Below are 27,490 nucleotides of genomic sequence, written 5' to 3'. Positions count from 1 at the left end.
CTCTTTTTTAATTTTTAGGTTTGTTTTTCTGTGAAAAGTGATTTGCTCTGTTCCTCTTTTTCTTGGAACCCACACCTTTATAAACACACATGCACACACACACACACACACACACACACACACACACACACACACACACACAGACACACACCCACGCACACATGCACACCAACTATTTCCTTTTTAAGTTAAGCAAAAAAAAATTATTTGTCTCCAATTTAAACTCAAATCTTTCTCACTAAACCATCTATGGTCATCATTGCAAATGGAACACTGCCATCTTGTGAGCTGGCACAGAATATCTGGAAGTTTGCACATTTTCCTATTACCAGGATAGTAGGGTTTTCTGCCTCTGACAGTCTCCCTCCACTGAAGGATAGACTATGCCATGCCACCCTCATTATATCACTCACTGGCTCCATAGACATTGAAAAAAATGTGAAGCCCCCTCCCCAGGAACCAGTCAGAAAAGCACAACTGAGCCTTATCCTCAACATGCCTTTACCCAGAGCTCTTTGTTAGTATTTAATTAATAAATTACATTATATTTTGTTAGAGTTAAACTCCTTATTCTTATCAGTTTCATAAAGCCATGTATTCTCAGCATCTTGGGCAGCCATCTGTGCTCCGTTGGACAGTTAAAATGAAGACGTGAGTGTTTGACATGGAGCTGAAGGGATGAGGGGCGATGGATAGGAGAGAGAGAGGGAAGCCCGGGAGCTCACACTAATCAGAATGCCCTTTAGCACGTGTGAACATGGCAAAGAACAAACTAAATAGAAATAAATCTCTTTTCTGTTTTATAAACTGCAACTGTGTGTGATGGGATGGATGCCTGCTGAGTCTTTACAGATAGTAAGGTCTTTTCACAACTGTCATGGATCTCGATTCCCTAATGCATCTAATGTATGTGTCCACCCAGCCTTCCTCCTGTAATGTGTTTTGAAACAGACTCTTGCTATGTATGTAGCCCAGGGTGGCCTCTAACTTACTATCTTCCTGGCTTTAAATTTCAGAATGCTGTGATTAAAGATATCCACTAGCATGCTTGGATTAATGTATTTGCAATTATTTTTTTTCTTTTTTTTAATACTTTAATGTTTTTTTTCCATTTTTTATTAGGTATTTAGCTCATTTACATTTCCAATGCTATACCAAAAGTCCCCCATATCCACCCACCCCCACTCCCCTGCCCACCCACTCCCCCTTTATGGCCCTGGTGTTCCCCTGTACTGGGGCATATAAAGTTTGCAAGTCCAATGGGCCTCTCTTTCCAGTGATGGCCAACTAGGCCATCTTTTGATATATATGCAGCTAGAGTCAAGAGCTCCGGGGTACTGGTTAGTTCATAATGTTGTTCCACCTATAGGGTTGCAGATCTCTTTAGCTCCTTGGCTACTTTCTCTAGCTCCTCCATTGGGAGCCCTGTGATCCATCCATTAGCTGACTGTGAGCATCCACTTCTGTGTTTGCTAGGCCCCGGCATAGTCTCACAAGAGACAGCTACATCTGGGTCCTTTCAATAAAATCTTGCTAGTGTATGCAATGGTGTCAGCGTTTGGATGCTGATTATGGGGTGGATCCCTGGATATGGCAGTCTCTACATGGTCCATCCTTTTATCTCAGCTCCAAACTTTGTCTCTGTAATTCCTTCCATGGGTGTTTTGTTCCCAAATCTAAGGAGGGGCATAGTGTCCACACTTCAGTCTTCATTCTTCTTGAGTTTCATGTGTTTAGCAAATTATATCTTATATCTTGGGTATCCTAGGTTTGGGGCTAATATCCACTTATCAGTGAGTACATATTGTGTGAGTTTCTTTGTGAATGTGTTACCTCACTCAGGATGATGCCCTCCAGGTCCATCCATTTGGCTAGGAATTTCATAAATTCATTCTTTTTAATAGCTGAGTAGCACTCCATTGTGTAGATGTACCACATTTTCTGTATCCATTCCTCTGTTGAGGGGCATCTGGGTTCTTTCCAGCTTCTGGCTATTATAAATAAGGCTGCTATGAACATAGTGGAGCATGTGTCCTTCTTACCAGTTGGGGCATCTTCTGGATATATGCCCAGGAGAGGTATTGCTGGATCCTCCGGTAGTACTATGTCCAGTTTTCTGAGGAACTGCCAGACTGATTTCCAGAGTGGTTGTACAAGCCTGCACTCCCACCAACAATGGAGAAGTGTTCCTCTTTCTGCACATCCACGCCAGCATCTGCTGTCACCTGAATTTTTGATCTTAGCCATTCTGACTGGTGTGAGGTGGAATCTCAGGGTTGTTTTGATTTGCATTTCCCTGATGATTAAGGATGTTGAACATTTTTTCAGGTGCTTCTCTGCCATTCGGTATTCCTCAGGTGAGAATTCTTTGTTCAGTTCTGAGCCCCATTTTTTAATGGGGTTATTTGATTTTCTGAAGTCCACCTTCTTGAGTTCTTTATATATGTTGGATATTAGTCCCCTATCTGATTTAGGATAGGTAAAGATCCTTTCCCAATCTGTTGGTGGTCTTTTTGTCTTATTGACGGTGTCTTTTGCCTTGCAGAAACTTTGGAGTTTCATTAGGTCCCGTTTGTCAATTCTCGATCTTACAGCACAAGCCATTGCTGTTCTGTTCAGGAATTTTTCCCCTGTTGCAATTATTTTTGACTAAGGCCACTTCCTTCTATAATAATTTAAATGAGCAGCTAATATTTCATTTCAAGAAAACTGACATGCATAGGTTTGGCTATGAATCTTGAAGAAATGTTCAATTTTTAAGAAAATGAAATTATCTATTTTCTTGTTAATAAATATTTGTCTGAATAAAATATCTTAAACATATTGCCATATTATTGCATAAAGGCATACTCTATTTTTTTCCTTAAATGACTGATTGATATTCTAAAATACGGGTATGTCATAATTAAGTCATTAACAGTTTCTGAATATGCATATTCATTGCTTCCGTTTCCCTCTCAGTATGGTGTTTACTGAGAAGTTTTAGTGGATGATTTTTATTAGGTTTATAGAATTAATTTATATTCTTTATTTATAATTTTAAAACTATCAAATGATTTTTGCGTTCATTTAAATACTTTCTAGATACTTTTGAAAGGGATTTGTTCTCCAGATAAAGGAAAAACAGTGAAACCCATGTTTATTTCCCCAGGTCTTCCTCCTGAAATTACCTCTGGTTTTGTGATCACATAGCACTGAATACTCTCCTGAGAAGAGACAGAAGAGTATTATTGGCAATAAAGGCTTCAGCCTCAGCTTTTGTTGTGATGTGACGTAGTTGGCCCTCTACATCTGACTTTCCTGTGTCTGCCTTGTGAGATGATCAATGTCTTTCCCCCTAAACATGTTTAGGAGGCTTTTCTGTTGCTTTTGAGATATTCTGATAACCATGAATTCTAACTGTAGAGGAAGAATGGAGCTTCCAGGGACATTTTTTTTTTAAATTGGAATGACTTCTATGAGAGTGAAATAGTTTCATGCTAGTAATTGCATCTGAAATAACACATTTAGTTACTGAAAGGCAACACTTGTATCAGTGGGCATTTTGCACAGTCGTCATCCCAGGAAGAATGGTGTGAGAGGCCTGGGCAGAGAGGTAAAGTACTCTTTGTCATATATTCTCCACTGTGGTCCAGAAGGCATGTCTGGCTATGTGCAGTCTGTTTGACTTCTTTCCTGGATACCTCAGAGAAACCACCAGATTCTAGAGCATGATAACAGCTGAACCCAACTGAATCTTTACATCACCTCCTTTCCCTTGTGATGCAGGAAGCCAGCCCTTGACAACTGCTCCAGCTATTGCTCATTCAATGACATTTAAGAAAAAAGACCCCAGTCTCTGCAGCACTTTTCCTTGAAAAACATATTCTGATGGTCTGTTTTTATAACAGCCTAGAGTTGCAAGAATCGGAGTAGCAGAGCATTCCATGTGAGTCAATATAAATGACACAAAGTTTCTGTTTTCATGGGAGTAGCCCTCTGGCTACTGTGCTTACATTAGTATTCTATCACCTCAATGTAGAACTTGAGGCTTATTTCTACATCAATTTTAGATAAATTATCTGTACTTTGTGTTTGCAAGATACATGCTTCTTACATCCTATTTCCTATCGACACATTTCAATTTGATTCAGTTCAATAAGTTCAGTTTCATTCAACTCAGTTTCATTGAATTCTTTTCCTTTTAACTAATAGAATTCAAACCTTTTAGAAATGTTTTTTCTTTTTTAAAAATTATTTTATTTATTTACATTCCGGTCATTGTCCTCCTCCCATAGTTCCTTACTCCATTCTCTTCCCTTCTGAGAGGGTGCTCCCCCAACCAGACCTCCCTCTCTGGGGCCTCAAGTCTCTTGAGGATTAAGCACATCTTCTCCCAACGAGGCCAGACCAGGCAGACCTCTGCTATATATGTGCCAGGGCCCTTGGTCTGGCTCGTGTATGCTTCTGGTTGGTGGCTCAGTCTCTGGGAGCTCCCTGGGGTCCGTATTAGTTGAGACTTCTGGTCTTCCTATGGGGTCACCCTGCCATTCACCTTCTTCAATCCTACCCCTAATTCAACAATAGGGGTTCCCAACTTCAGTTCAATGGTTGGGTGTAAGTATCTGTGTCTGTCTCAGTCAGTTGCTGATTGGACCTCTCAAAGGACAGCCATGCCAGTTTCCTGTCTGTAAGTAAGCATATCATAGCATCAGTAATAGTGTAAGGCCTTGGTCTCCCCACTCTCCCACCCCCTGAGATAGATCCCAAGTTGGGCCAGTCATTGGACCACCTTTCCTTCAGTCTCTTCTCCATTTTTGTCCCTGCAGTTATTTCAGGCAGGAAGAATTCTGTATCAGAATATTTTACTTTGGGTTAGTAACCCAGTTCCTCCACTTGGGGCCCTATCTATCTACTGGAGGTGGACTCTTAGAGTTCCCTCTCCCCAGTGTTGGGCATTTTGGATAAGGTCACTCCTTTTGAGTCCTGAGAGTCAGTCTCTCAACTCCCAGGTCTCTGGTACTTTCTAGAGGTTCCCCCTATCTCCCACCCCTGTTGATGCTTATTTCTACTCATTCTCCTGGCCCTCTGGGCTTCTCTCCTGTCCCCCAAGTCTGATCCTGTTCCTCTTTTCTCCTCCCCCACTCCTCTCCTACCTAGGTCCTGTGGGAAGCCACATGTGTCGTTTCAGAGTGGCACTGACTACTGCTGGCCACCACGCATAAGTTTGGACAAACAACCAATGTGTACATATGCAGTAAAGTTTTTTGCAAAGACACTGCCTGGCCCGGGCATGATAATGAGGCTTTGAGAGTATAACCAATCAGATGTGAGACATGCAAATGAGGTATGATAATGAGGCTCTGTGAGGTACAGAGAGAGAGAGTAGCCAATCAGATGAGGAACATGCAAATGAGGCGTAGTGCATAACCAATCCGGGTGTGAGACACGCCTCTCCTAGGCCTATATAAGCAGCACCAGTTCTGGGCTCGGGGTCTTTTCGCCTCTGCAATCAAGCTCTCCCAATAAACGTGTGCAAAAGGATCCTGTTGCAGCGTAGTTCTTGCTGGTCGAGTCCAGCGCGGGCAAGAAGGTCCCTCCCTCCTTCTGCCTCCTGCGATTATTTTCTCCACCCCTTTAAAAGAGATCGAAGCCTCCTCATTTGGGTCTTTCTGCTTGTTAAATTCTGTGGGTTGTATCCTAAGTACTCTGTACTTTTTGGCTAATATCCACCCACTTATCAGTGAATACATACCATACATGTCCTCTTGGACCTGTGTTATCTCACTCAGGATAGTATTTTCTAGTTCCACCCATTTCTGGCAAAATTTATAATGTCCTCCTTTTTAATAGCTGAATAGTATTCTATTCTGTAAATGAGCTACATTTTCTGCATCCAGTCTGTGGATGTTACAGCTTGTTTGGGTATTTGGGTGAGATTTTCACCCATGTGCCTGGTTACTGTGGACCTACTGGGAACCAGAAAACACCATGCAAGATGCTAGGGGAAACAGTTAAATAGTCCTGCCTACAACAATGACCTGTATGGCTTTAGAGATAAGTGTAGCTACCAGCTCTCTTCAAAGAAGCTCCTGTTTGCAGAAATCACAGACTATCAGAAAACCACACCTGGATACAATGCAGAGATCCATACACAGATTATGAGTAGTGCAGCCCCAATGGATACATCACAGCTTCTGTATCTGTGGTTCACACACTTTGTGGAAGAGGGGGTGGAAAGATTGTAAGAGCCAGAATACTAGGATGTCTGTTGTGAAACAGTTCCCTATTTTTATTTATTTATTTATTTATTTATTTATTTATTTATTTATTTATTTATTTATTTGTATTTTTGTTTTTGGTTTTTCAAGACAGGGTTTCTTTGTACAGCCCTGGCTGTCCTGGAACTCACTCTGTAGACCAGGCTGGCCTCGAACTCAGAAATCCACCTGCCTCTGCCTCCCGAGTGCTGGGATTAAAGGCGTGGGCCACCATGCCCGGCTCCCTATTTTCATTAAAATATATTGAGCAGATACCTAGAGCAAGGCTTCACGCTGGATGCTGTGATATCAGTAAGGTTAGTAAGGCAAAGAGAAACATTGTTTTCCTTGGCTGAAGGGCAGACTATTTATTCTGAGTAATTTTCACTGAAATAGATATAGTTTTCAATTGAGTTACAATATATATTTGCAAATATTAATTTTTTGAAGTGCCACAAAATGTAACAAAAATAGTCAGGGAACAGAGTCATCAATTGAAAATAACTCAGCACAAAGGCATTGGGTTTTGTTTCAGCATTTCACACATCTTCCATTAGACTGTTCAGTTTTCCCTGTGCCCTGCCCACCTTTCCTTACCCTCCTGATCCTCTCTAGCTGTTTCTGCTTTTATAATACACATATTTGGCTGCATTCTTGTCCTTACCATTCTCCAATCCCTCAAGAACACTCCTTTCTCTCTCTCAGTTCCCTTTCAAGATTCTCTCTCTCTCTGTATATATATAATCTATATCTATCTATATATCTATAACTATATTTATAATCTGCCCATGATGGGATTGCTACTTTCATCTGGGGTCTCCCATAGCAATTATTGATGAGGAAAATGGCCCAGAGACTTGTCTACAGACAAATCTGATGAATACATTCTCCTCACCCCTTTTTTTCATTTATTGGTTTTAATTTTTCATACAATGTATTTTGATCACATTTGAGCTCCTCCAAGATCCTCCTCATATCCCTCATTGGCCAACATCATGTTCTTCCCCTCTCTCAAAACAAACAAACAAACAAACAAACAAACAAACAACAAACACAAAACTTAAAGCAGAGAAGCCAATCCCCCAAAGACAAAAAAAAATAAACCCCAAAACAAAATCAAAACAACAACAACAAAAAAAACAAGCCATCAAACCCAAAGAAAACAGAACAAAAGCATACAAACACATAGATTCCATTTTCTGTTTGCTAGCTACTCTAGAGGATGGGGCCTCACCTGAGTATGGTCAGTATCATTCCTTTGGAGGAAACAGAGTTGTCTTCTCTTAGCAGGTATCAATTATAAATAGCTTCTTGGTTAGAGGCAGGACTTTGTAACTTCTCAGTGCTGGGATTTTTGTTTGGCTTGAAGTTCTGCAGGTCTTGTCTGTATTATCACAGTCCCTATGAGTTCATATTTGCATCAGCCCTGTTGTGTCTAGAAGACACTATTTTCTTATCATCTACCACCATTGGCTTAAATCTTTCTACTTTCTATTTTGCACAGATCTCTGAACCTTGAGGAGAGGAGTTTTATGAGGAGCATGTGCAACTGCCACCCCAAGATGGCATCCAGGACGGCTGCCAGGTCTTATGACCTGCGCCTGACTTCCTCATTACCTCAGACTTAGCCACATCCCAGCCGCCTGCACTGCGCAGACGCCATGCCTCGTCAGCTCGCTTGAGGTGTTGTCACTTGCTGTGAACCAATGGACTGCCGTTACGTGACTGGGGTGGAGTCAGTAGGGTATTTAAGGCACACCCCGGGGTTGTTGGGCGGGGGTAGGGGGTGGGGGATTCCCATTCCTGCATTGCAATTGGAAGTGTTCCTGAATAAACCTGCTTGAAGAAGGACAACATGGTGTGCAGTGGTGTGCGTCTTTCCTGATGGTCGAGTGGATGCGACAGGGTTTGATAAAGACATCTCAGTTAGGACTGAGTACTTCAAAGTCTTTCACTTTCTGCACATTGTTGAGTTGTGTGTGTCTCTGTGTTAACTCAGTGTTAATTATCATTTACTGCAAAGATAAACACACAAAAATGGTTCTGTGACAAAGTTTGAGTGATATTATCCATTTTGGGATAAATATATATATATACCATGATATATATAACATTGATTTGTCATTTGGAATCATTTTATTGATATGTTCATTTAGCAGAATAATTAGACTTTCTCCTAGGTCCATAACCTATTTAGCCTTAGGTCCTTGACCACTTTAGCAACATCAGATATCAGATATGGGTTCCATCTCGCAGAGTGTGCCATAAACCCAATTTTTAAAAGTGGTTGGTTACTCCCATAACATTTATGCTGCAGTAGTTTTTGTAAGAAAGTCAATATTGTAGTTTGTAAAGCTCGTAGCTGAGTGATATTAGTGATTACTTTTCTCCTCTAGTAGTGTTCAAAGTACCTTCCAACATCATGGATTCTAGTCAGAGGGAGTAAAGCTTCTAGTTGGGCACCAGATGGATTTCTCCTTGATTGATGACATAAATAGGTGATGTCTCAAACACTTGCAACTTACCATTAAGTTCTGGCGGGTAATCAATAGTATTGGCAATAGCCTGTGAGTTTTTTCTGGGAAGAGTGTCTATGGGACTTTGTAGCCAATGACTCAACAAGAAGTATCTAATTTCCTGTACTGGGGATTTTATTTGGTAGAATAAGATGTCAACATGGAACATTCTATCTTCTTTCAAATAAGCATATATTTTAGGATGCTTCAAAAGTTCTGGCCATAATCTCTCTTTTAGCGTTCCCTCCCATCCCTCTTTCCACTTAATCACCATATGGTGATTTCTCCTTTATCTATTTATAATACTATATTCTCTTTCCCTTTCCCTGCTCCTCCCAGGTTCATTGCTAGCTACACAACCTTTGTGGTTAATCTAAATAAAACATATCTAAAGCTTAAAAAACTATAATGGTTAGTTTTTTGTGAACTTGACATTTGAAATGAGAGAAGCTCAATTGAGAAAATGTCTCTATGTCTCTTCCCAAATGACTATAGCTTGTACTAAAGTGACAGTAAAACTAACTAGCATAGATCCACCTCCTTTGAGGTAGCCTTTCTTATTAGCTTTGTGCCCACCAATTAGGCTAGTATGGCTAGCAAGCAAGGAATCCTCCAGTGTCTCTCTGATTTCTTATTGATGGGATTGCAAGTGTACAACATCATATAATACATACATACATACATACATACATACATACATACATACGTATGTACACATACAATTAATTCCCCTTCTCAGTGCTGGGATATTTGTTTGACTTGAAGTTCTGCAGATCTTGTCTGTATTATTACAGTCCATATGAGTTTGTGTGTGTGTGTGAGAGAGAGAGAGCGGGGTGGGGGTGGGGTAAGAGGGAGAGGGAGGGAGAGAGAAGCCATCTAGGAAAGGCTATGGCAAGCAAGTGAGTTTCCTGGAGATGGCCCACTGTTTTACATGGCTGTGATGGGGGCACTCTGGAGAGAGATGGCCCCAGAGACTTTGCTCTAGGATTGCTTCTTATCTGCTGTTATACCTTTTCTGTCACTGTTACATAGCCTAATGATTCCTGGGCATCAGCCCATCCTATTGAGCAAATTTCCTGCAGATTAACATGAAGATAAAATTTCATGAATTCATATTGATTAGATGAATTAATTACTTTTTAGAATTCCTGATCTGATTCAAATAATTTTAGGAAGAGAGTTTAAGGAGATTATTTTAGTTGTTTTGCCAGAAAGATGTAATAAACTTAGAATCAAGAAAAGAATGTGCCCCTTTCTCATAGAATAAAGTGAGTCAAGGATGCATAATAAAAAATACAATGAGCTTTTATAAATTGTACTAAGAAGAGAAATAGGCTTGGGATAAATTTATGATCAAGGAAAAACATTCATTCTTTGTCAGGTCCGAGGATGAAACCACAGGTGTGCACTATGATGAAGCAAGGTCATGTGAAAATGTTGCTTTGAGCTTATAATGAGCTTATAGAATGAAACACTGTTTTGAACTTACTATCGACATCCTTCTGTAACTCCTCTTTTGTGTAATGTTTTATCTATGAGGTAATTTTATAAAGAACTTTTGTCTAGGAAGGTATAAAAAGGATGAGAGAAAAAGTGTGGCTGTTGAGGCTCTGCTCTATCTATCTATCTATCTACACACACACACACACACACACACACACACATAGATATATCTGTGTGTGTGTGTGTGTGTACCAAAAACCAACTCCCTTACCTTTTTGAGACAGGGTTTCTCACTGGCCTGGAACTCACCAGGTAGGTTGGTTGGGTGGCCACTGAACCCATAAAGCCTCCTTCCTGTCTTTTTCCCCTCAGCATATATATTAAAACTGAGCACTACCACCCTTACTTTTTCTCTTAAATGTGAGTTATGCAAATTGAACTCAGATCCACGTTGGTGTAAGGCAAAACACTTTACCAACTGAGCTATCTTTTCAGGCCTACATATTTTCCTATGTTGTTGTTGGATACTGTTACTTTACTGAATATGTTTATCAGATCTAAGAATTTTCTTGTGAAACATTTAGGGACTTCTAAGTATGAGATAAAGTGTCTGCAAACAGTGACAATTTGACCTATTTTTCCTATGTAGATTTTTATTCTCTGTCTTAGTTTATTGCTTTATCTAAGAGCCCAAGCACTGCTTTGAGTAACAGTAGAGTGGGCACTTTTGTCTCGTTGCTGAGTTTAAAGTAAATCCTTTCCCTTATTAAGTATAATGATGGCTGTACAGTTGTTGTAGATAGCCTGTACTCTGTTGAGGTTTGTTACTTCTGTTCCTAGATTGGACCCAGGGCTAAATGAAAGAAAGAAAGGGAGCAGGAAGTTGACGTTTGTCTGTCTGTCTGTCTTTCTCTCTGTGTAACACGACAGATTCCTTTCTAGCTTTCTCCTTTGTTCATATAGTAGCCTGTGAGTTATTTTCTGTTCCTGGTTTTTCATCTGATTTGGTGATCTTTTCTCTATTTTGCTGCTCTTCCCTTGCAGGTCCTTGACTGAGTTCATTTACTTGTTTATAGCTATTTTGAAATCATTTATCATTTTTTTGCTAGAAATATGTTGATAACATCAGCATTTTACCTATCTTAGTACCTTTGAAATCAGTAATTGAGGTCGTATAATCCATTAGAACAGGTGAATTGTCTTGCTTTTCATTTTCCTTGTGTTTCAATTCTGCGAGTTTTACATCTGTTGGTTTAGATGTCTCTTCTGGCTGTACTTTGGTTTCATCTGATTGAGAAACTTTCTCATGATCCCCCCACTGTCAGTACTATTCACTGAGGAGAAAACATTTTAACAGAGCTTCTGCTCCCCTCCCCTGCTGGGAGCCACTCTCCTGCAGTTGTCTTCAGCTTGGGTTACTTTCCATGCTGTGTCGCCTACTGTTGTCTTTGTACTTTTTCATGTACCTGAGCACTACCTTTATAGATTGCTGCATCTGTTTTCCTTTTTCCTTTTGGAATTGAGTCTGTCTTTTCTTATTTTGACTCTTTCACTTTTTGCCCGAAGGAAAGTTAGAGTTTACCACCTTACCTGGAAGAACATAATGAACTAAAAAAATACTATTTGGGGTCTTCTGGAAAAAATACATCTCTTGATAGATATGTCATCAATTTATATATTCAACATAGTTGCAGTACAAATTAAAGTTGAGTTCACAATTAAAATTATTCATCATATAAGAAATCAGCTATCACAAAGTTTTTTGTCTAAAAAATTCAAGATAACATAAGGCAAAGATTCAGCCCCTTGGTCATCAAATGCAAAAATTATCAGATAAAAATGTTTGAGAAATCAAGACTTAAAAAAATGAAATAGAACATCAATGATAAGCCAGGAACCTGGCATGGGCCTCCTTTCATCATTGCCATCTACCCTTCCTCTGCAGGGCTCTTTTGGCTCTCTGGGGTCATTTATGGTTCTACATGAATTTTAGGAATTAAAAAAGAAATCTGTGAAGGATTAGAATATGTGGGAATTTTGCATTGAATGTTTTTTTTAGATGTATATTCCCAGAATCCTAACACTGGGAAGTAGGAAATACTAGAATCTTGGGGCTTGCTATCTAATCAGTCTAATTAATTAGTGAGTTCTAAGTTCTGTGGAAACTGTGTCTCAAGGAAAGGATGAAAAGAACTATAGGAATATACCTGACAGCAACTTTTGGTATTCATGTGCAGGCGCACACATCCACATGCATTGCCACCACCTTGAGTGCTTGTTATCATCAGTACTCAAGGAATGTAGAAAAAAGCCGCAAGGGTCTGGTGGCACATGCTTGCATCCCAGTTGCTCAAGGCTATGCCAGGATTATTGCTTGAGAACAGGATTTCTAAGCCAGTCTAGACACATGCTCAGATCCCATCTCAATGAAATGTAACAAACAAAGCACAGTGAGACACCATCTTGTCCTTGTTTGTACGTCATTGTTTAAAGGAAAAGTGGTGATGAGAATGTAAGGAAGTAGACCATGTCACACACCGTTGATGGAGACACAAGTAACTGCAGCCACAGTGGAGAACACTTTGCAGATTCCTTTATAAAACTATGATCAGAGAAAAAACATGGAGCCTGACTGCAAACCCCACTTGAGAGACTTTGCCCGGTCTTAGTTTTCTTCCTTGCCTGCTCTTCAATCATTCACTCCTCCCACTGTGCTGATCTGGGACTTTTTGAAGTATAAGACCAGAGCTGAGACCAGAACTTCAGGTAGAGATTTTCATGGCCATTTCCCTCATCTTGTTCTCCCTACTTTCAGCCAGTTCACCAACCGTTGATTCCTGGGACCTTGAAATTCAGAGTGTCGCCAACCTGACAGGTTGAGATAATAGCAAAGGAAGACCCAACACTCACCCAACAAATATGGGACCACGTATGAATCTGGCAACCGGGTTTAGTTGAGAGTGAAGTTGGCAGGTATTTGAAAATAGGAATGGAAATCACATTTCCCAGATTTATAACTCACTAAGGACACATGGCTGCTCCAGGATCACTAGACATTTAAAACTCTCATAACAGGAAAAGCAGAAACCAAAACAGAAAGAGAAGACTCCAACAGGGACAGTGAAAGCAGACGGGCAGACAAGCACACTGGAGACTGGTGCTGACTTTTAACACAGCGGTTTGATCATTCTGGCTTGTTCACAGAAGAAAATGAAACCTTGAATACTATCAAAACCTCATTTCCACAGAATGAAAACTCGCAGGGACTCTCTTTTAAAGAGTGACATTGATGTGGCATCTTGTGCTTTCTCCTTTTCCTCCCTCTTCCTTTTCTGTTTCCAGAATCAAACCCTGGACCTTAAATAATGCTTAAATAAGTACCTTACCATAGAGATACAGATTTCTTTTTTGTTGAGAGCTGTCTGTTAGTTCATTTAGCTACTTATTGATTATATTATTTTAGTTTTTTGAGTTTTTTTGAGTTTTTAATTTTTAATTTATTTTAGATGTCAAGTGCCTATCAGATGAATAGTTGGCAAGGATTTTCTCCATTGTGTATTCTCTCTCCAAACTTTAATTTCTTATTTAATTACAATGTAACTGCATCATTTCTCTCCCCACTCTCCAACTTCCTACCCCTCCCATGTCTGGCCCCTTCCTGAAATTCATGACCTTCTTTTTTGGGGGGCGGTGGGGGGATTTCGAGACAGGGTTTCTCTGTTTAACCCTGGCTCTCCTGGAACTCACTTTGTAGACCAGGTTGGCCTCGAACTCAGAAAGCCACCTGCCTCCCCCCCCCCCCCCCCGAGAGCTGGGATTAAAGGCATGCGCCACCACTGCCCGGCTGACCTTCTCTCTCTTTTTTTTATTAGGTATTTTTTTCATTTACATTTCAGATGTTATCCCCAAAGTACCCCATACCCTCCCCCCTCCCCCCCCACTCCCATTTCTTGGCCCTGGTGTTCCCCTGTACTGGGGCATATAAAGTTTGCAAGACCAAGGGGCCTCTCTTCCCAATGATGGCCAACTAGGCCATCTTCTGCTACATATGCAGCTAGAGACATGAGCTCTGGGGGTACTGGTTAGTTCATATTGTTGTTCCACCTATAGGGTTGCAGACCCCTTTAGCTCCTTGGGTACTTTCTCTAGCTCCTCCGTTGGGGACCCTGTGTTCCACCCAATAGCTGACTGTGAGCATCCACTTTTGTGTTTGCCAGGCACTGGAATAGCCTCACAAGAGACAGCTATATCAGGGTCATTTCAGCAAAATCTTGCTGGCCTATGCAATGGTGTCTATGTTTAGAGGGTGATTATGGGATGGATCCCCCTGGGTGTGTCAGTCTCTAGATGGTCCATCCTTTTGCCTTTTTTAACCACTGTTGTTGCATATACATATAAATGGGTCAATGTGTAAATACAGCTGGCTGAATCCATGCAGTGCAGTATGCATGTATATGTTTCCAGGATAGACACTCAGAATTGGATAATTAATAAGGGGCTCTCATTGGTTAATTCTTTACCTCTTATCAGTTGTTAATTGCCTGTACTTCTTCATCTGGGCGTGGAGCCCCGTGGGATTCCCCTATCTACGTTGAGTCGGCTGGTATTGGTCTGGTTTAGGCAGCCATGTTGTTTAGATTTCATGTCATAGCCAGAAGACCACTTGCATGACCTACTTCTTCCAGCTCTTACAATATTTCTACCCCCACTTCAACAATGTTCCCTGAACCTGGGATGCATAAGTTTGGTTACAGAGCCATCAATTGGGATGGAACACTGCATAGTCAGACATCCTCGTATTTTGACTAGCTGTGTGATTCTGGATTCTGCAATGGTTTCCTTCTGATGTAAAAAGAGGCTTTTTGGATGAGAGGTGAGATCTTCAGTGACCTGAAAATTTTGCTTTTTTTTTTTTTAACTGTACAAAAGCTTTTAAAATGTATGCAATTCCATGCATCAATTCTTGTTACTTTCTGAGAAGTCTGAGCCCTTTGCAGAAATTCATCATGTCTATGTCTTGAAATAGTTTACCTGTTTTCCCGGAGCTTTTTAACATTTCAGGTTTCACAGTAAAGATGTTTTTAAAAATTCACCTTGAATTGATTTTGGTGCAGAGTAGAGAGCTTCATTCTCCATGTGTATATTCAATTTTCCTAGCTGTTTTTTTCAAACATTTTAAGATATTTTTGTAAAAAGTCAGGTGACTGCAGCTACTTGCTTTTGTTTCTTTCTGGATTCTGTTCTATCAGACTGATCTATGGCTCTGTTTTCTGCCAGTGCCATGCTCTAACTGTGGTTCCAGAATAATCTGAAGCCAGATATGGTGGCGCCTCCAGCTCTGCTCTTCATTCTTGAGGTTGCTCTCTGCTTCTGTGCATACATAGGAATTTTAGGATTATTTTTCCTACTCGTGTGAAGAACATTTTTGGAATTTTGTGGAAGATTGTATTGAACACATAAATTACGTGGCCATCCCATAACATTAATCCTGCAAAGGCTGACTATACACTGTATTTTTCAATCTATTGAACATGAACTTCAGGACCACGAAGCCGTTCCAGTTGTGCCAAGATCCTTTTTTTTTCTTTTAATTTTATTTATTCTTCAGAATTTCATATATGTTTACAATAAGATATGATTATATATACCTCCAGATCTCCCCTCCAGATCCCCCATTTTATCCTATTATACCATCTCCCAACTTACTCTACTCTGATATTTATTTGAATATAATAATGTGACATTTTCAATTTGTTTTCTTTCATCCTCATCTCATATTTTGTTTCATATGTTTTACTATTTTTTTCATTCCTCTTTATGTCGGTCAACTTCTGCCTGGGATATTTTTCAATCTATCTTTGGAGCTGTTTTTAGTGTAGATATGGTGGTGATAAATCTTTAGACTTTCTCCTTAAACATCATTGTTTCTTTTAATAGTTCTTATCTATAGCAGACTCCCAATCATTGTACATATTTGTACAGCACAATGCAGATTTATTTTTCTTCTGATTACCCACTGGCTCCATTTGCCCAGATCCAAATTCCCACAAAGAATTGCTCCCAAGGATGTCAAGTTGGTGACTGCTCATGGCACACTAAGAACAGCTGTTCTGGGTTCGTGCCTCTTATGGAAATTTATGCTGCTCTGAGTGAAAGCAGTGCCCCGTGGCTCAGCCTTGTTCAGTTTGTCAGATCAGATGAGGCAGAATTGCAGAATGCTTTTCTCCAACAGAGGGCTGTTGATGGAAAGGGTGACATGAAGACCAGAACACATGCCATGCCATGTGTCTCCTTATCACCTGCTGACAATGTCATGGACTTAACAATGCCTTCCTCTTGATGTCAGTAGCTTACTAACCTTTTGGGACATTGCATGCTTATCTTTAAATACCCATGACTCCTCTTTGTGTTTGCAATCTTTATTGTTTCTAGCATTCTATTGCAGACAGTATTTCCCAATTAGAAAAATGAAGCTTTAGGAAGAAATGCAAATATGTACACTCTAGATGTGTATTTGCACATGCGTACAACATGTGTGTGGATAAGTTCCACTTACACACTTTTCTTTCTTTTTTACTCTTTAATCTTTTTTTACAGTCCAGTAGTTATCCCCCTCCCAGTCTGCCCTAACTGTCCCTCATCCCATATCTCCCTCCCCATCTCCAGGAGGATGTCCCCACCCTCCCCCAACCAGACCTCCCCACTCCCTGGGGCTTCAAGTTTCTCCAGAGTTAGGTGTGTCTTCTCTCACTGGGGCTAGACCAGGCAGTCCTCTGCTGTATATGTATGAGGGAGGGGGCTCATATCAGCTGGTGTATGCTGTCTGGTTGGTGGCTCAGTGTCTGGGAGATCTCAGGGTCCAGGTTAGTTGAGACTGTTGGTTTTTTTATGGGATTGTCCTTCTCCTCAGCTTCTTCCAGCTTTTCCCTAATTCCACCACAGGGGCCCCCATCTTCTGTTCATTAGTTGGGTGTGCATCTGTGTATGATGAATGTGTATGTGTGCATGTGTTTATCTATATGTTTCATGCATGAGTATGTATGTGATGTGTACATGCTATGCATTTGTGTATGATGAGTATGTGTGTGACGTGTGCATGCTGTGCAGCTGTGTATGATGAGTGTGTATGTGTGCATGTGTATGAGTTTATGCATGATGCATGAGTATGTGCGTGTGTGTGTGTGTGTGATGTCTGTATTCTGTGTATGTGTACATGTGTATATCTGCATGTATTATGCATGAGTATATGAGTTTGTATATTGTGCAGCTGTGCTTGCTGGGTGTGTGCTGGAATAAGGCTGTCTGTTTATTTAGGTGTTCAGGTTCCTGAGTGTGAGTGAAGGCAGGAGATCACTATCAGGTAGCATTCTTCAGGAGCCGTACACTGGATTTTTGGAGTCAGGGTCTCTCACTGGAACCTAAGGCTATCTTGTTAGGCTGAGCTGGCTCACCAGAAAGCCTCAGATAGTATCCAGTCTCTGTCTCCTTGACTTTTTACCAAGGTGCTAATGGTCCAATCCTCATGTATGTGGGGACAGCACTTTAACCAAATGAGTCATCTCCTCAGCAATAATAGTACTTTTAAAAAAATCTAAACAGAAAATATTCAAGCTGAAGTTGTACCTAAGTGGTAGAGCATTTGCTCAGCACACACAAACCCAAACCAGACTAGTAAACATTATTACCCAAACAAACAAAAATCAAAGTAAACACTATACATAGAATATATGTTAATATGTAATAGAATATATGTTAAATGTTGGCCTTAGCCAACATAAAAAAGATGATTTCCATTTTATGCATAACTTTCCTTGAAGCCACATCACTAGGCAATTTCTGAGAGCAGGAACGTTCCATTTCCTTCTCTGAATTTGAAGAACAGAGAATCTCACAGTTAGATTGGAACCATGTTGATCCGTTTAGGAAAATATTATCTAGAGAGTTTTGACCAATTTGAGATTACCGTTTAATTAATGGTGGAGATATTATTTTTAGGAACTTCCTGCCTCTGCTGCCATCAGAGAACATCAGTCATTGCTCTGTGCTGCCCGATAGTGGTCACAAGGTGATGGAGAAGGTCAACAGGCAGAGGCGCAGTGGCATGATTCCAGATGTGTGTGCTTTGATGCCTTGGAGCTGCCCAATGTCTTCAAGGACAAGTGGGTGGGATGCACATTTACACCATGGGTAAACAGGTACTGGCACCTTAAGCAAAGCAGCTGCCAAGGACTGTCCTGTCCCTTGTCCCCTCCCTTAATAAAGCTTTGTATACAAAAAAAAAAAAAAAGAAAAAGAAGAAAAAATGAAAATATTCTAACTATTAAATGTGAGTAATGTGTTGGTTGCTTAACATATGTAATACACATAAGCAAAACAGTATGATTGTATCCGTTTTATAAGGGGAAGATGAAACCTTAGAAATGTATAGTGTTTGGTTGGCCCTTACATAGTCCCTAACAAACAGGTCTGCTTCCTTCCTTGCTTGAGCATTTTAGCATCTCCAACAGGTATAAAACCTCTTTGTCTCTAGCCTGTGTTCTTTGCTTGGCTTAGGTGTTCAGTCAGTGCTTTGACACAGGCTCACTAGTCTAACAGGTGTGGAGGGAGTAGGTGAAGGAAGCTGTTGGTCTTTTTATATTGAAGCAAAGTGCGAAGGAGGTCTTCCAGTTGCAGGTGCGCAGGGAGATACAGAGAATGGAATGTGAATGAGACTAAGGGGCCAGGCTAAGGCTGGATAGGTCACTGTTCATCTGCCTTTTGATCTGTTTGATTATTTCTGTATTTATGATGTGACTGTTGAAAGAACATGCTGCCTATAATGACTCTTCTGTCTAACAAGTGTCATGATATAGTCTTAACATGCTCCCAAACATGGGGAAGGGCTCAGACTTTCTTTCTGTTAGTGAGGAAGGTAAACAGCAGGAGGGCAGTGTGTTCTTCGGAACTAGGAGGCAAGGGATTTGTGCATATATTTAAATTATTGAAATTTGGACCGTTTGTATATTTGTAATGTAATGTTACTGGTGGAAAGTCCTTGTAATGCTGAAGGCACAGCCTCCCATTGCATCATGCCCATGCCTCTCCTATGGGATGAGACAGCTGTACCCTCCAGTCGCTAGTCCTGTCTCAGGAGGGCTGTGTCAGAGCAGCTGTGACCCAGCTGCAGGTTTGGAGACAGCCTGTGGCTGACTGTAGACCACTGTGCTTTCCCTCCACAGAGGTAAGTGCCTGAGTGGCTGGGCTGGGAGGCTTGGATCCACAGGGAACTTTGTTGCATTTTCTTATCCAGATTAGCGGTTATTTTGTCCTTACTTTTCTCATCTCCTCCTTTCTGTAATGTCACCAAGGAGACGAGGCTGCCATCATCCCCCTGCCTATACCAGAGTAAGGCATATAAAGATGTTGATAAATTGCAGCTCATGGTGACTTCATCTCCTTCTTGGATTGTCAGAGACTGAGGACTCTGATGCAACATTTGGGTGTTGACCCCTGTTCAAAAATGCAATGAAAAGAAAACACAAGAGGCAGTAATGAGATCTTACTGGCTGTAGTATAGAGATGGTGAATCCCCTACTCCATATTTCCCAAGTGATAGCATCATTATATCAACCCACATTATGGTCTTTTTTGGATATATGAACATACACACACACACACACACACACACAAATATATATATATACACACACATACAGAAGAGCCCCCCCCCGGGAGGTCATCCTCACCTCATTGTTTTTCCAAATGAAATATGTACTCACAGGCAGCCTGAAATGTCAATAGCCAAGCAAGCACTTGAAGGCGCATCCCCATCACTTGGCACTGGTGAGTGCAGCAGAGTCAGATTTCTCTAAACGTGCTTCCACTGGGGTGGCTACAGAGCTCAGAAAAGACTGCCTCAGCCAGAGATCTTATTGGCCTCCTACTGCTCACCACCACACGAATGTAATTCAGATCCCTTTTAAAACACTGCCACCTTTTGGCTAGACTGAAAAATGTTAAGTAATGAGGATTTTTGTATATTTAATTCATATGATACAAATCTTACATCCTAGCATCCTAAGTAAAGACAATATAATTAGAATGGATATAACAGGTGATATGAGGGAAATGGGGGATACTTTGTGTTAAATCTTTAAGTGGAGCTGGGGAAAAGGAGCTAGGGCAGGGCCAAGAGTAGGGGTGGGTTAGCAAAACTTAGGGTGTGTGAATAGTCTTATGGACTTATGGAAATTTACTGTTTGTAAGCTAATATGTATGTATGTAACATAGAAAGTGAGTTTGGCCAGTAGTTCTCTGCAGGGTTGGACAATGCTGCTCTCGGAAGACATGGGTAATTAAAATCTCAGCGCCAGGCATGAGATACTTTCCTATGAGTGATGGTCAGGGAAGCCCCGGAGGCGTCCAAAACAATGCCAGATGTTGCTGTTGCTCTTGGTTACCTACTATATCTAAAAGTTAAGACTCTATTTTGGAAAAATATTATCCACTTGTTGCAGAACATTGATTAGAAAACTCCCTGCTGGCTTGCTTTCCCATAGGAGAGATTTCATGTCTGGTACTATAAGCCTTATCAAAATCCCACAAAGTGTGGGGGGGAAATCACAGGCCCGAGGTGGAGGTGGGTGGGTGGAGGTGGGCAGAGTTACTGGTGTTATTTCACTAAATGGTCATGCTGTCAAACTCTGTCCTTTTTTACTTGTGTTTATAGGTTTATTCTGCTCTTAACCTTGGTCAAAGAAGTTTCTTTTTAGGTGAGTGGTGGCTAGTACCGACACACATAACTCCTCAAAGTGCTGAGAATAAATGAGTGGGTCATCTATGTCAATCTCCCATCATTCCAAGCTCGGGGAACATGGTGGAAAGAGTGTAGGAGCTAGAGGCTGTGACAAATACTGCTGAATGCTGTCTTCTAAACATGACATGGCCGCCGCCCCATGTATCGACTCACAGCTCTGGCTGCCTGTGTAAGGGCTGCTTTTGTGTGACAGACTTTTCTTGGGCATGGTGCATAATGTGGATATACCTATTGATTTCAGAAAGTGAACCTAAATAATGATTTTGGGCAGAACAATGATTTTTGTCAAGCTCCAACTTGGTGACCCAATGTGCTTTTAATGGGGTTACTGGCAGGAATGTTGTATTCCTCCTTGTGAGGCAGGTTCTACTTAGTAGTCTCTTATGGGACAATTCAACTTATGCACATGGCCTGTGTGCGCATGCACACAGACATAGCACCTGTCTGCCGAGGCTACTGTTGGGAATAGGCCTCACATGACTGGACAGCATGTTAGGCTATTAGCATATCTTACAGGAGTCCCAGAGGTCTTCTATGTTTTCTAACCTATGTTGGTTCATCTGTGACCAGATTTTACATGAACCCAGTGAACAACCTCCAGTGACACCGAGGACTGCTGACCTTCGTTAAGGGAATCTGCTTTGATTACCAGGAGGACTTAGTTGGCTGTGGCTGACTCATGGAAAACTATCAGGCATATTCCGCATGCAATAGACTTTCTTACACTTTCCTGCTGTTTGAACCATGTTCCCATAAAAACAAGGTCCTGGTTACCATCCCATGAAGAGTGGGACTGAGGAGGTGAGTCTCAAGGAGTACTCTGAAGGTCTGCTGTCGACCACTCCAGGTGAATGCAAGTCGGTTTGAGATCCCAGCCACAAGAGGATACTAAAGTAAACCCTCAATAAGATTCAATACAGCTGGAAACAATTTTATCACATGTGTCAGTCATTTTCTTAAAGGTTCAATATTTGGTACATGAGTATGGATGGGAGGTATCACCTTAGCTGGCCTTCCATAATCCAAGTCAGTTTCCATAAGCAGCCCTGCCTTCTTATCCTAGGATGTGTTCATGGGAGCACTGTGCATCTCCCCACCCTAATGGGTTTATGTATCTGGCTCAATCTGACCTGACCCAGGTCCAAGGGATGTCTTACACTTGACACTTGATTTGGCTACTTGGGTCTGACAGGTTGGTTCTGGGTTGAAGCTACTGTTATTATGTCTTTCTCAACCACACTTGAGTGATGAGACAGCTCTGGGTCTGGCAGGTTCTGAGCAGGCACTGTAGCTGTAACCACCGTCATTTTCCCCCAACCCCCACCATATTTTGATGTCGTGTGAGCCCCTGGTCTTGCAGGCTCTGAATGGGCACTACAGCTATAGCTGTCTGTGTTCTGTCCCTCTCTTCTGTGGGAGCTCTAGGTGGATGAACAATTTCCACCCTTACCTGACTTTGCTGTGGGAGAGTAATGTATGCAGCTTGAACTGCGGGCATGACTGTCCACCCTGGGGACAGACTTAGTCTTTCTTTTTTCAACTATGTTATCATTAATGTCTTGTGAACCCTTGCTCTGACCTTAAAGTCTTCCAGAAGCTCATCAGCATATCATTTGGCTTTCTGTAGTTTGTTTTTCCTTAGGAGCCCTGGCTTGCCACTTATCTTGTCACATTTGTCTTCAAGTGATCCAGGTGGAACTCTTTCCTGGCTTTGAACTTTTAAAAGTCTTCTCTAGAAGGTTTTATTATCACTGTACAAACTTGATTTGCATGCTTATCTACGTAGCTCAGATCTGTCACAACCACTCCTACGTCATAAAGATCACATCCTACAATGGGACTCAACAAAGCCACAAAAGCTGCATCCGTGTATTAAAGTCCCCACTGAATGAAGTCTGCGAACAGAGTCCTATCTGGTCCAGTGATCTAGGGATCAAATACAGCTTCTCTTATTTCCAGCTTCATCAGCAATGCCTGTGTTTATGGTATTGTTTCATATTTCTGGATATTTATGGGGACCTCCGATGGAGATACTAAGTGCTTCTAAAGGCCCTGACAACATAGTCCATCAGGTTATTTATCTCACATTGTTCCAGGTTACATAGCCTTTGCTGTGGAGGAGAGATGCCTCCACAGCAGTCAGACCACATCCTCTCCCATGCCACAGCCTCATGGGCCAGGCTGTGGCAGGATCTGTCACTGCTTGTTAAAAAGTTTTCTCCAGTTTGAGCAGTTTACATGCTGAGTACCTCCTGATTATAGCAGTTTCTCTCACCATATCTATCTTATCTTATAGCAGTTATCTTGCACATAACTAGGGTTACGCCCTAGTCTGCATTTTGGATCACATAGTTCCCCTTCTCCTCCCCTTAAGGTTGAGCCAAGGAGTATCATCTACCATGTTCTCCACCTCATTACTCCCTGGACATCAGTAATAGCAATTATGTTGTCCATAAAACAGTCCTTTCTTTATCCTATACAATATATTCATTTTCCTTTATTCTCATTACACTGAACAGATCTTCTAGGACAATGCTAAGTACACGTGGTAAGAACAGAACTCTTTCATGTTCCAGAGACTGGTTTGAATGACTTCAGACTCAACTCAATAAGTCTGAATGGAACTGCAGATTTTATGAAGTTGTCTTATCAGGCTAAGAATGTTCATGTCTAATCTCAATTCATGAAAAAAAATTAAATATAAAATCAACACCAAATTTTATCAAACAATTCTTGTATGTATTGACATTATCTGATATTTTTCTTGTTAATAAAATGTTTTGTGTTGTTTTTCATATAGTAAACCATCCTTAACTCCTCGATTTTTCTCTGTAATACAAGAATACTTTTACCAAGTGTGGTGGTACATATCTGTATTCCTGAACTTAAGAGATTGAAGCAGGATTGTTAGTTTGAGGGTAGACTGAGCTACAAATATGTTCATCTACCTACCTACCTATCTATCCATTCATCCATCTATCTATCTAGAGTATGTGTGTGAAAAATTACAATTCTGTTTATTATATCTAAGAGAAAATATAAATATTAAAATCAAACAGGTGAAATCATCATTTATTCACACTATGAAGTCATTTTTGGATATCATAAAGAAATATGCATGTATGAGCACACCTCAAACAATTGTAAATGAAAATATAAAAGTTAGCAGCAGAAAATACGTGCTGCACTTCAGTTTCTGTCATTGCCAGACTTCAAACTGTCAAAATTGATTATGATGGGAGTTAAATAAGAAGAGACATTGAGATGAGCATCAGGTTTTACTTGAGTAATGATGAAAATAATTTTATTCTTTTATGTAATAATGAAGATATTTTGATGCAGATGGAAAGTGAAATAGCCATCTGTTGCTTCAAAAACTGATTATTTGAACTGCATGCCACAGGGAGTAACATGAAAAGCATATACTTTTCGTAAGAGAAAATGGAAGAAAACCAAGACTTATTTCTTCTTCAGGGATGTTAGATAGACAGAATGACAGGTTCCTTGTGCTTGGACACTTCCCTGGCTCCATAAGGATTTTCTCATAATTTTTACTTAAGTTTATACAGAAAGAAGCTTTTTGTTGTTGCTATTAAAGGAAAAAGTCTGAAGTTCTCATCTCTTCTTACTGCAGGTCTAGAAATTGTGGTATCTGTCACCGTGCAGATATGTCCATCCTTCCACTACTATTAGCTGTTTTTGCCCAGTCGCAGAATCTCTTTCTCCATCCCTTCTTGGTGCTTCACTGTTTTCTCAGATTCCTGCTGAGCTCATTGCTCACTGAGGTGCAGAGGCCTCTTGAAATGGATGCCTCTGCTTCCCCTCCCCCATCGGGCAGATTTTGCACAGGTGCAGCCCTGTCTGTCACAGTGTGCTACTCTCAGGATACAGTGGTACACAGCCGCGTCTCTCAGGCTGACATGAGGCAGGATCAAGGTGCTTGACTTTCTGTCAGAGGCAATAGCCAGGAAAGCCATACTATTGGTTGTATTTTGTTGTAGACCGTGAGTCACATATTCTGGACCCTGAAGAGGAACCTGTCGGTACCAATAGATGTACTCGTTTCCACTGATTGTGGCGTGGCTACAAGGCAAGTGCACCGTTTCTCCTTCAGTACTTTCCATTGAATCTGGTTGTGTAGTCTTAGCATCACCCGCAATACCTAAGGAGTTAAGAAACAACAGTCAAGCTTTGGACCCTCAGAGATCAGAGTGCCCAGGTGTCAGACTCACAAAAGCCCGGAGCTCCCCTCCTGAGCTCTGCTCTTGAGAGGTGCTTTGCTCAGATCTGAGGACATTGCTGCTATTGACTCCTTAGCTATGCAGAATCACACAGTGAAGGATAAGTTGCCCACTTTCCACTTTCCTTGAGCTCCAGGAACTCAGAGCTCCTATTCGTGAGTCTGATACGAGCGGCTTATGCTTGTAATGCGCAGACTCATGAAACAATCACACCGACATCAATTCTCTCCAGCAGTTTGGAAAATCACAGAAGGAGAAGTGGTGGCGGCAGATGCATCTTCGTTGTCTTTAGGAACAAAATCTATCCTTCCTTAGGCTCAGAACACTTACCCAAAGCCAGGAGAATGGCAATTCCACTCACACATCCCATAGTTAAGAGCAAATGGATGAGCTCAGATCTGTGTCTGATGCAATGATAGGAGGCCGCTTCAAGCAGCAACCCCACAGCTGCCAGCGTTGCCCCGCCTCAAGAAGCCTCCTTTGTGGGTGGCTCCAGTCAAGGGCCTCTTGCTGGGGTCTATCTCCACCTCTCGGGTTTAAATATAAAGTTTAAAAGGAGATGAAAATATTTTCCCTACAGAATCTCCAATTTTAGTTTCAGTTGAGAGTTTTTCAAGTTTCAGACTCAATAAGGCTGAGTTTGAATGGACCAAACCTTTTGAGAGAAACTATGCACCCCTTATTTATTTGAAAGACAAAGCTCACTGACAACTGATGGTTTAGTGCTCCATTGAACTGGTCGGAATTGATCTTTATTTCAGGAAACCCTGTTTATCTCTGTGCGGTGAGGGTAAGAAGAGACTTCTTACTTATATTAACAATACGTAAGTCTTAGAAGCAGAAATATACGATTTAACTTTTTGAGGCACCAACTTTTTTTCCATCAAAATTACCAGTTAAAATAATACTGTAGATGAAACCATTTGCAACATAAGTGTATAATATTGCTGTGCTCAATACAGTGGAGAAAAGTTAACGTGAGAGCCACTATAAAGGTCTTTGAAGCACCAGCCTCCTTGTGGACTCTTACAAGTTTCTGTCCTATATCTTATAACTGGAATTGCTGCTTACTTCTGGTCCTATCATAGACACCAATGACTTGCTTGCCCACAACTAACTCTGTGACTCCCCCCACTCTAACACATATCTTCCAGTCTCTAGCCATACCTAGAATTGATATGCCCTGAAGATAGTAAAGTGAAAAGGAAAAGAATAAGGTTCAGAAAGACAAGATTTTGAGAAGAAAATGAAATGATGCCATTTCATAGGAGAGACAGCAACACTTGGTCTAATTTCTCAGTAGTGGCTACTAGAAATATGGGAAGGAATAAGATCTAAATCATTCCTTCTTCTCTGCTACAAAATTTGAAACTTTTAGTCTCTATAATGATAAATATTTGGTTACTTAAAACTGAACTCTATACTAATCACCTTGATGGCTTGTCAAAGGGATTGAACTGCAAGGCAAATGCTATACCACTGAACTACATCTTTAATCTAAACAATATTTTTTGGGGGAGGAGACTAAGTCCAAATATAATGCTCAGGCTTTCTCAAATTCATGGTGCCCATGATTCTTACTTCCACGTTCACTTTTCAGAGGAGCTATTCCTGGCAATGTTTGCTCATGTGTATGTGATTTTCTCCAGTGATGGAGCCAGTAAGAAGGAAAGGGGTTAAAAATGATAACGGGGAGGTAGTGAATGTAATCACAGTACATTATGTCTATGCATGAAACTGCAGAAAGAAAACAAAGAAGAGAAGAAAGATGATCTATTTAAAATTATTCATGGTCTCAAGTCATCAGAACCTTAGTTTCCAAGTCGCTGAGGCTGCACTACCACACCTAGCTCCTCCCCTCACCTTCCCTAGGTAAGGGCTGGGCTCACCTGTTTACTTTGGCCTTTGGCAATGAACTTGCCTACATATTTGAAGCCATGCATGCATTCATGAAGTGCTTAAAATGATAGAATGACAGTAGGGATGGAATTAGTTTTCTATACTCACTGGCAACCTTGGCTTTCCCTGGAAGGAGCTTAGGCTTGCAGCTCCCTCTGGTGACTGTTCACGTGACGTTCTTTCCTGAGAACTAAGACCTAGGGTGCAGTTTCAGGCTCAAGATTTGTTTTTGATTATTTTGTTTATGGGGGGCAGAGAGAGGGAGGGACCTGGGTAGGAGAGATGGGGAAGAGGGGGAGGAGAGAGGAAGGGGGGCAGGATCAGGTATAGGGGGAGACAGGAGAGAAGCCCAGA

General features: G+C 41.1%; 1 long non-coding RNA gene, 2 gene segments (V, D, J or C) and 1 further gene; 1 reads left to right on the top strand and 3 right to left on the bottom strand.

Moving 5' to 3' along the window:
• The window catches only part of Gm30392, a 101,991-nt gene extending 93,953 nt beyond the window's left edge, over window positions 1-8,038 (top strand). Inside the window, exon 6 of one of the 2 annotated variants that reach the window (XR_874625.2) lies at window positions 7,744-8,038. This is a non-coding gene — a long non-coding RNA (predicted gene, 30392). The remainder of the gene's footprint in view (window positions 1-7,743) is intronic. The other variant, XR_874627.2, reaches the window with a different exon arrangement.
• Tcra (T cell receptor alpha chain) overlaps window positions 1-27,490 on the bottom strand; it is a 1,796,232-nt gene that overhangs the window by 322,576 nt on the left and 1,446,166 nt on the right.
• On the bottom strand, window positions 19,406-20,011 carry Trdv1 (T cell receptor delta variable 1). The segment is given in 2 exon segments: window positions 19,406-19,690; window positions 19,960-20,011. Coding segments are annotated over 2 exon segments (337 nt in total).
• Window positions 24,871-25,607, bottom strand: Trav21-dv12 (T cell receptor alpha variable 21-DV12). The segment is given in 2 exon segments: window positions 24,871-25,158; window positions 25,564-25,607. Coding segments are annotated over 2 exon segments (332 nt in total).

Source organism: Mus musculus, chromosome 14, assembly GCF_000001635.26.
Source record: "Mus musculus strain C57BL/6J chromosome 14, GRCm38.p6 C57BL/6J".
Taxonomy (NCBI): domain Eukaryota; kingdom Metazoa; phylum Chordata; class Mammalia; order Rodentia; family Muridae; genus Mus; species Mus musculus.
This window is presented reverse-complemented; position numbering and strand designations above follow the sequence as displayed.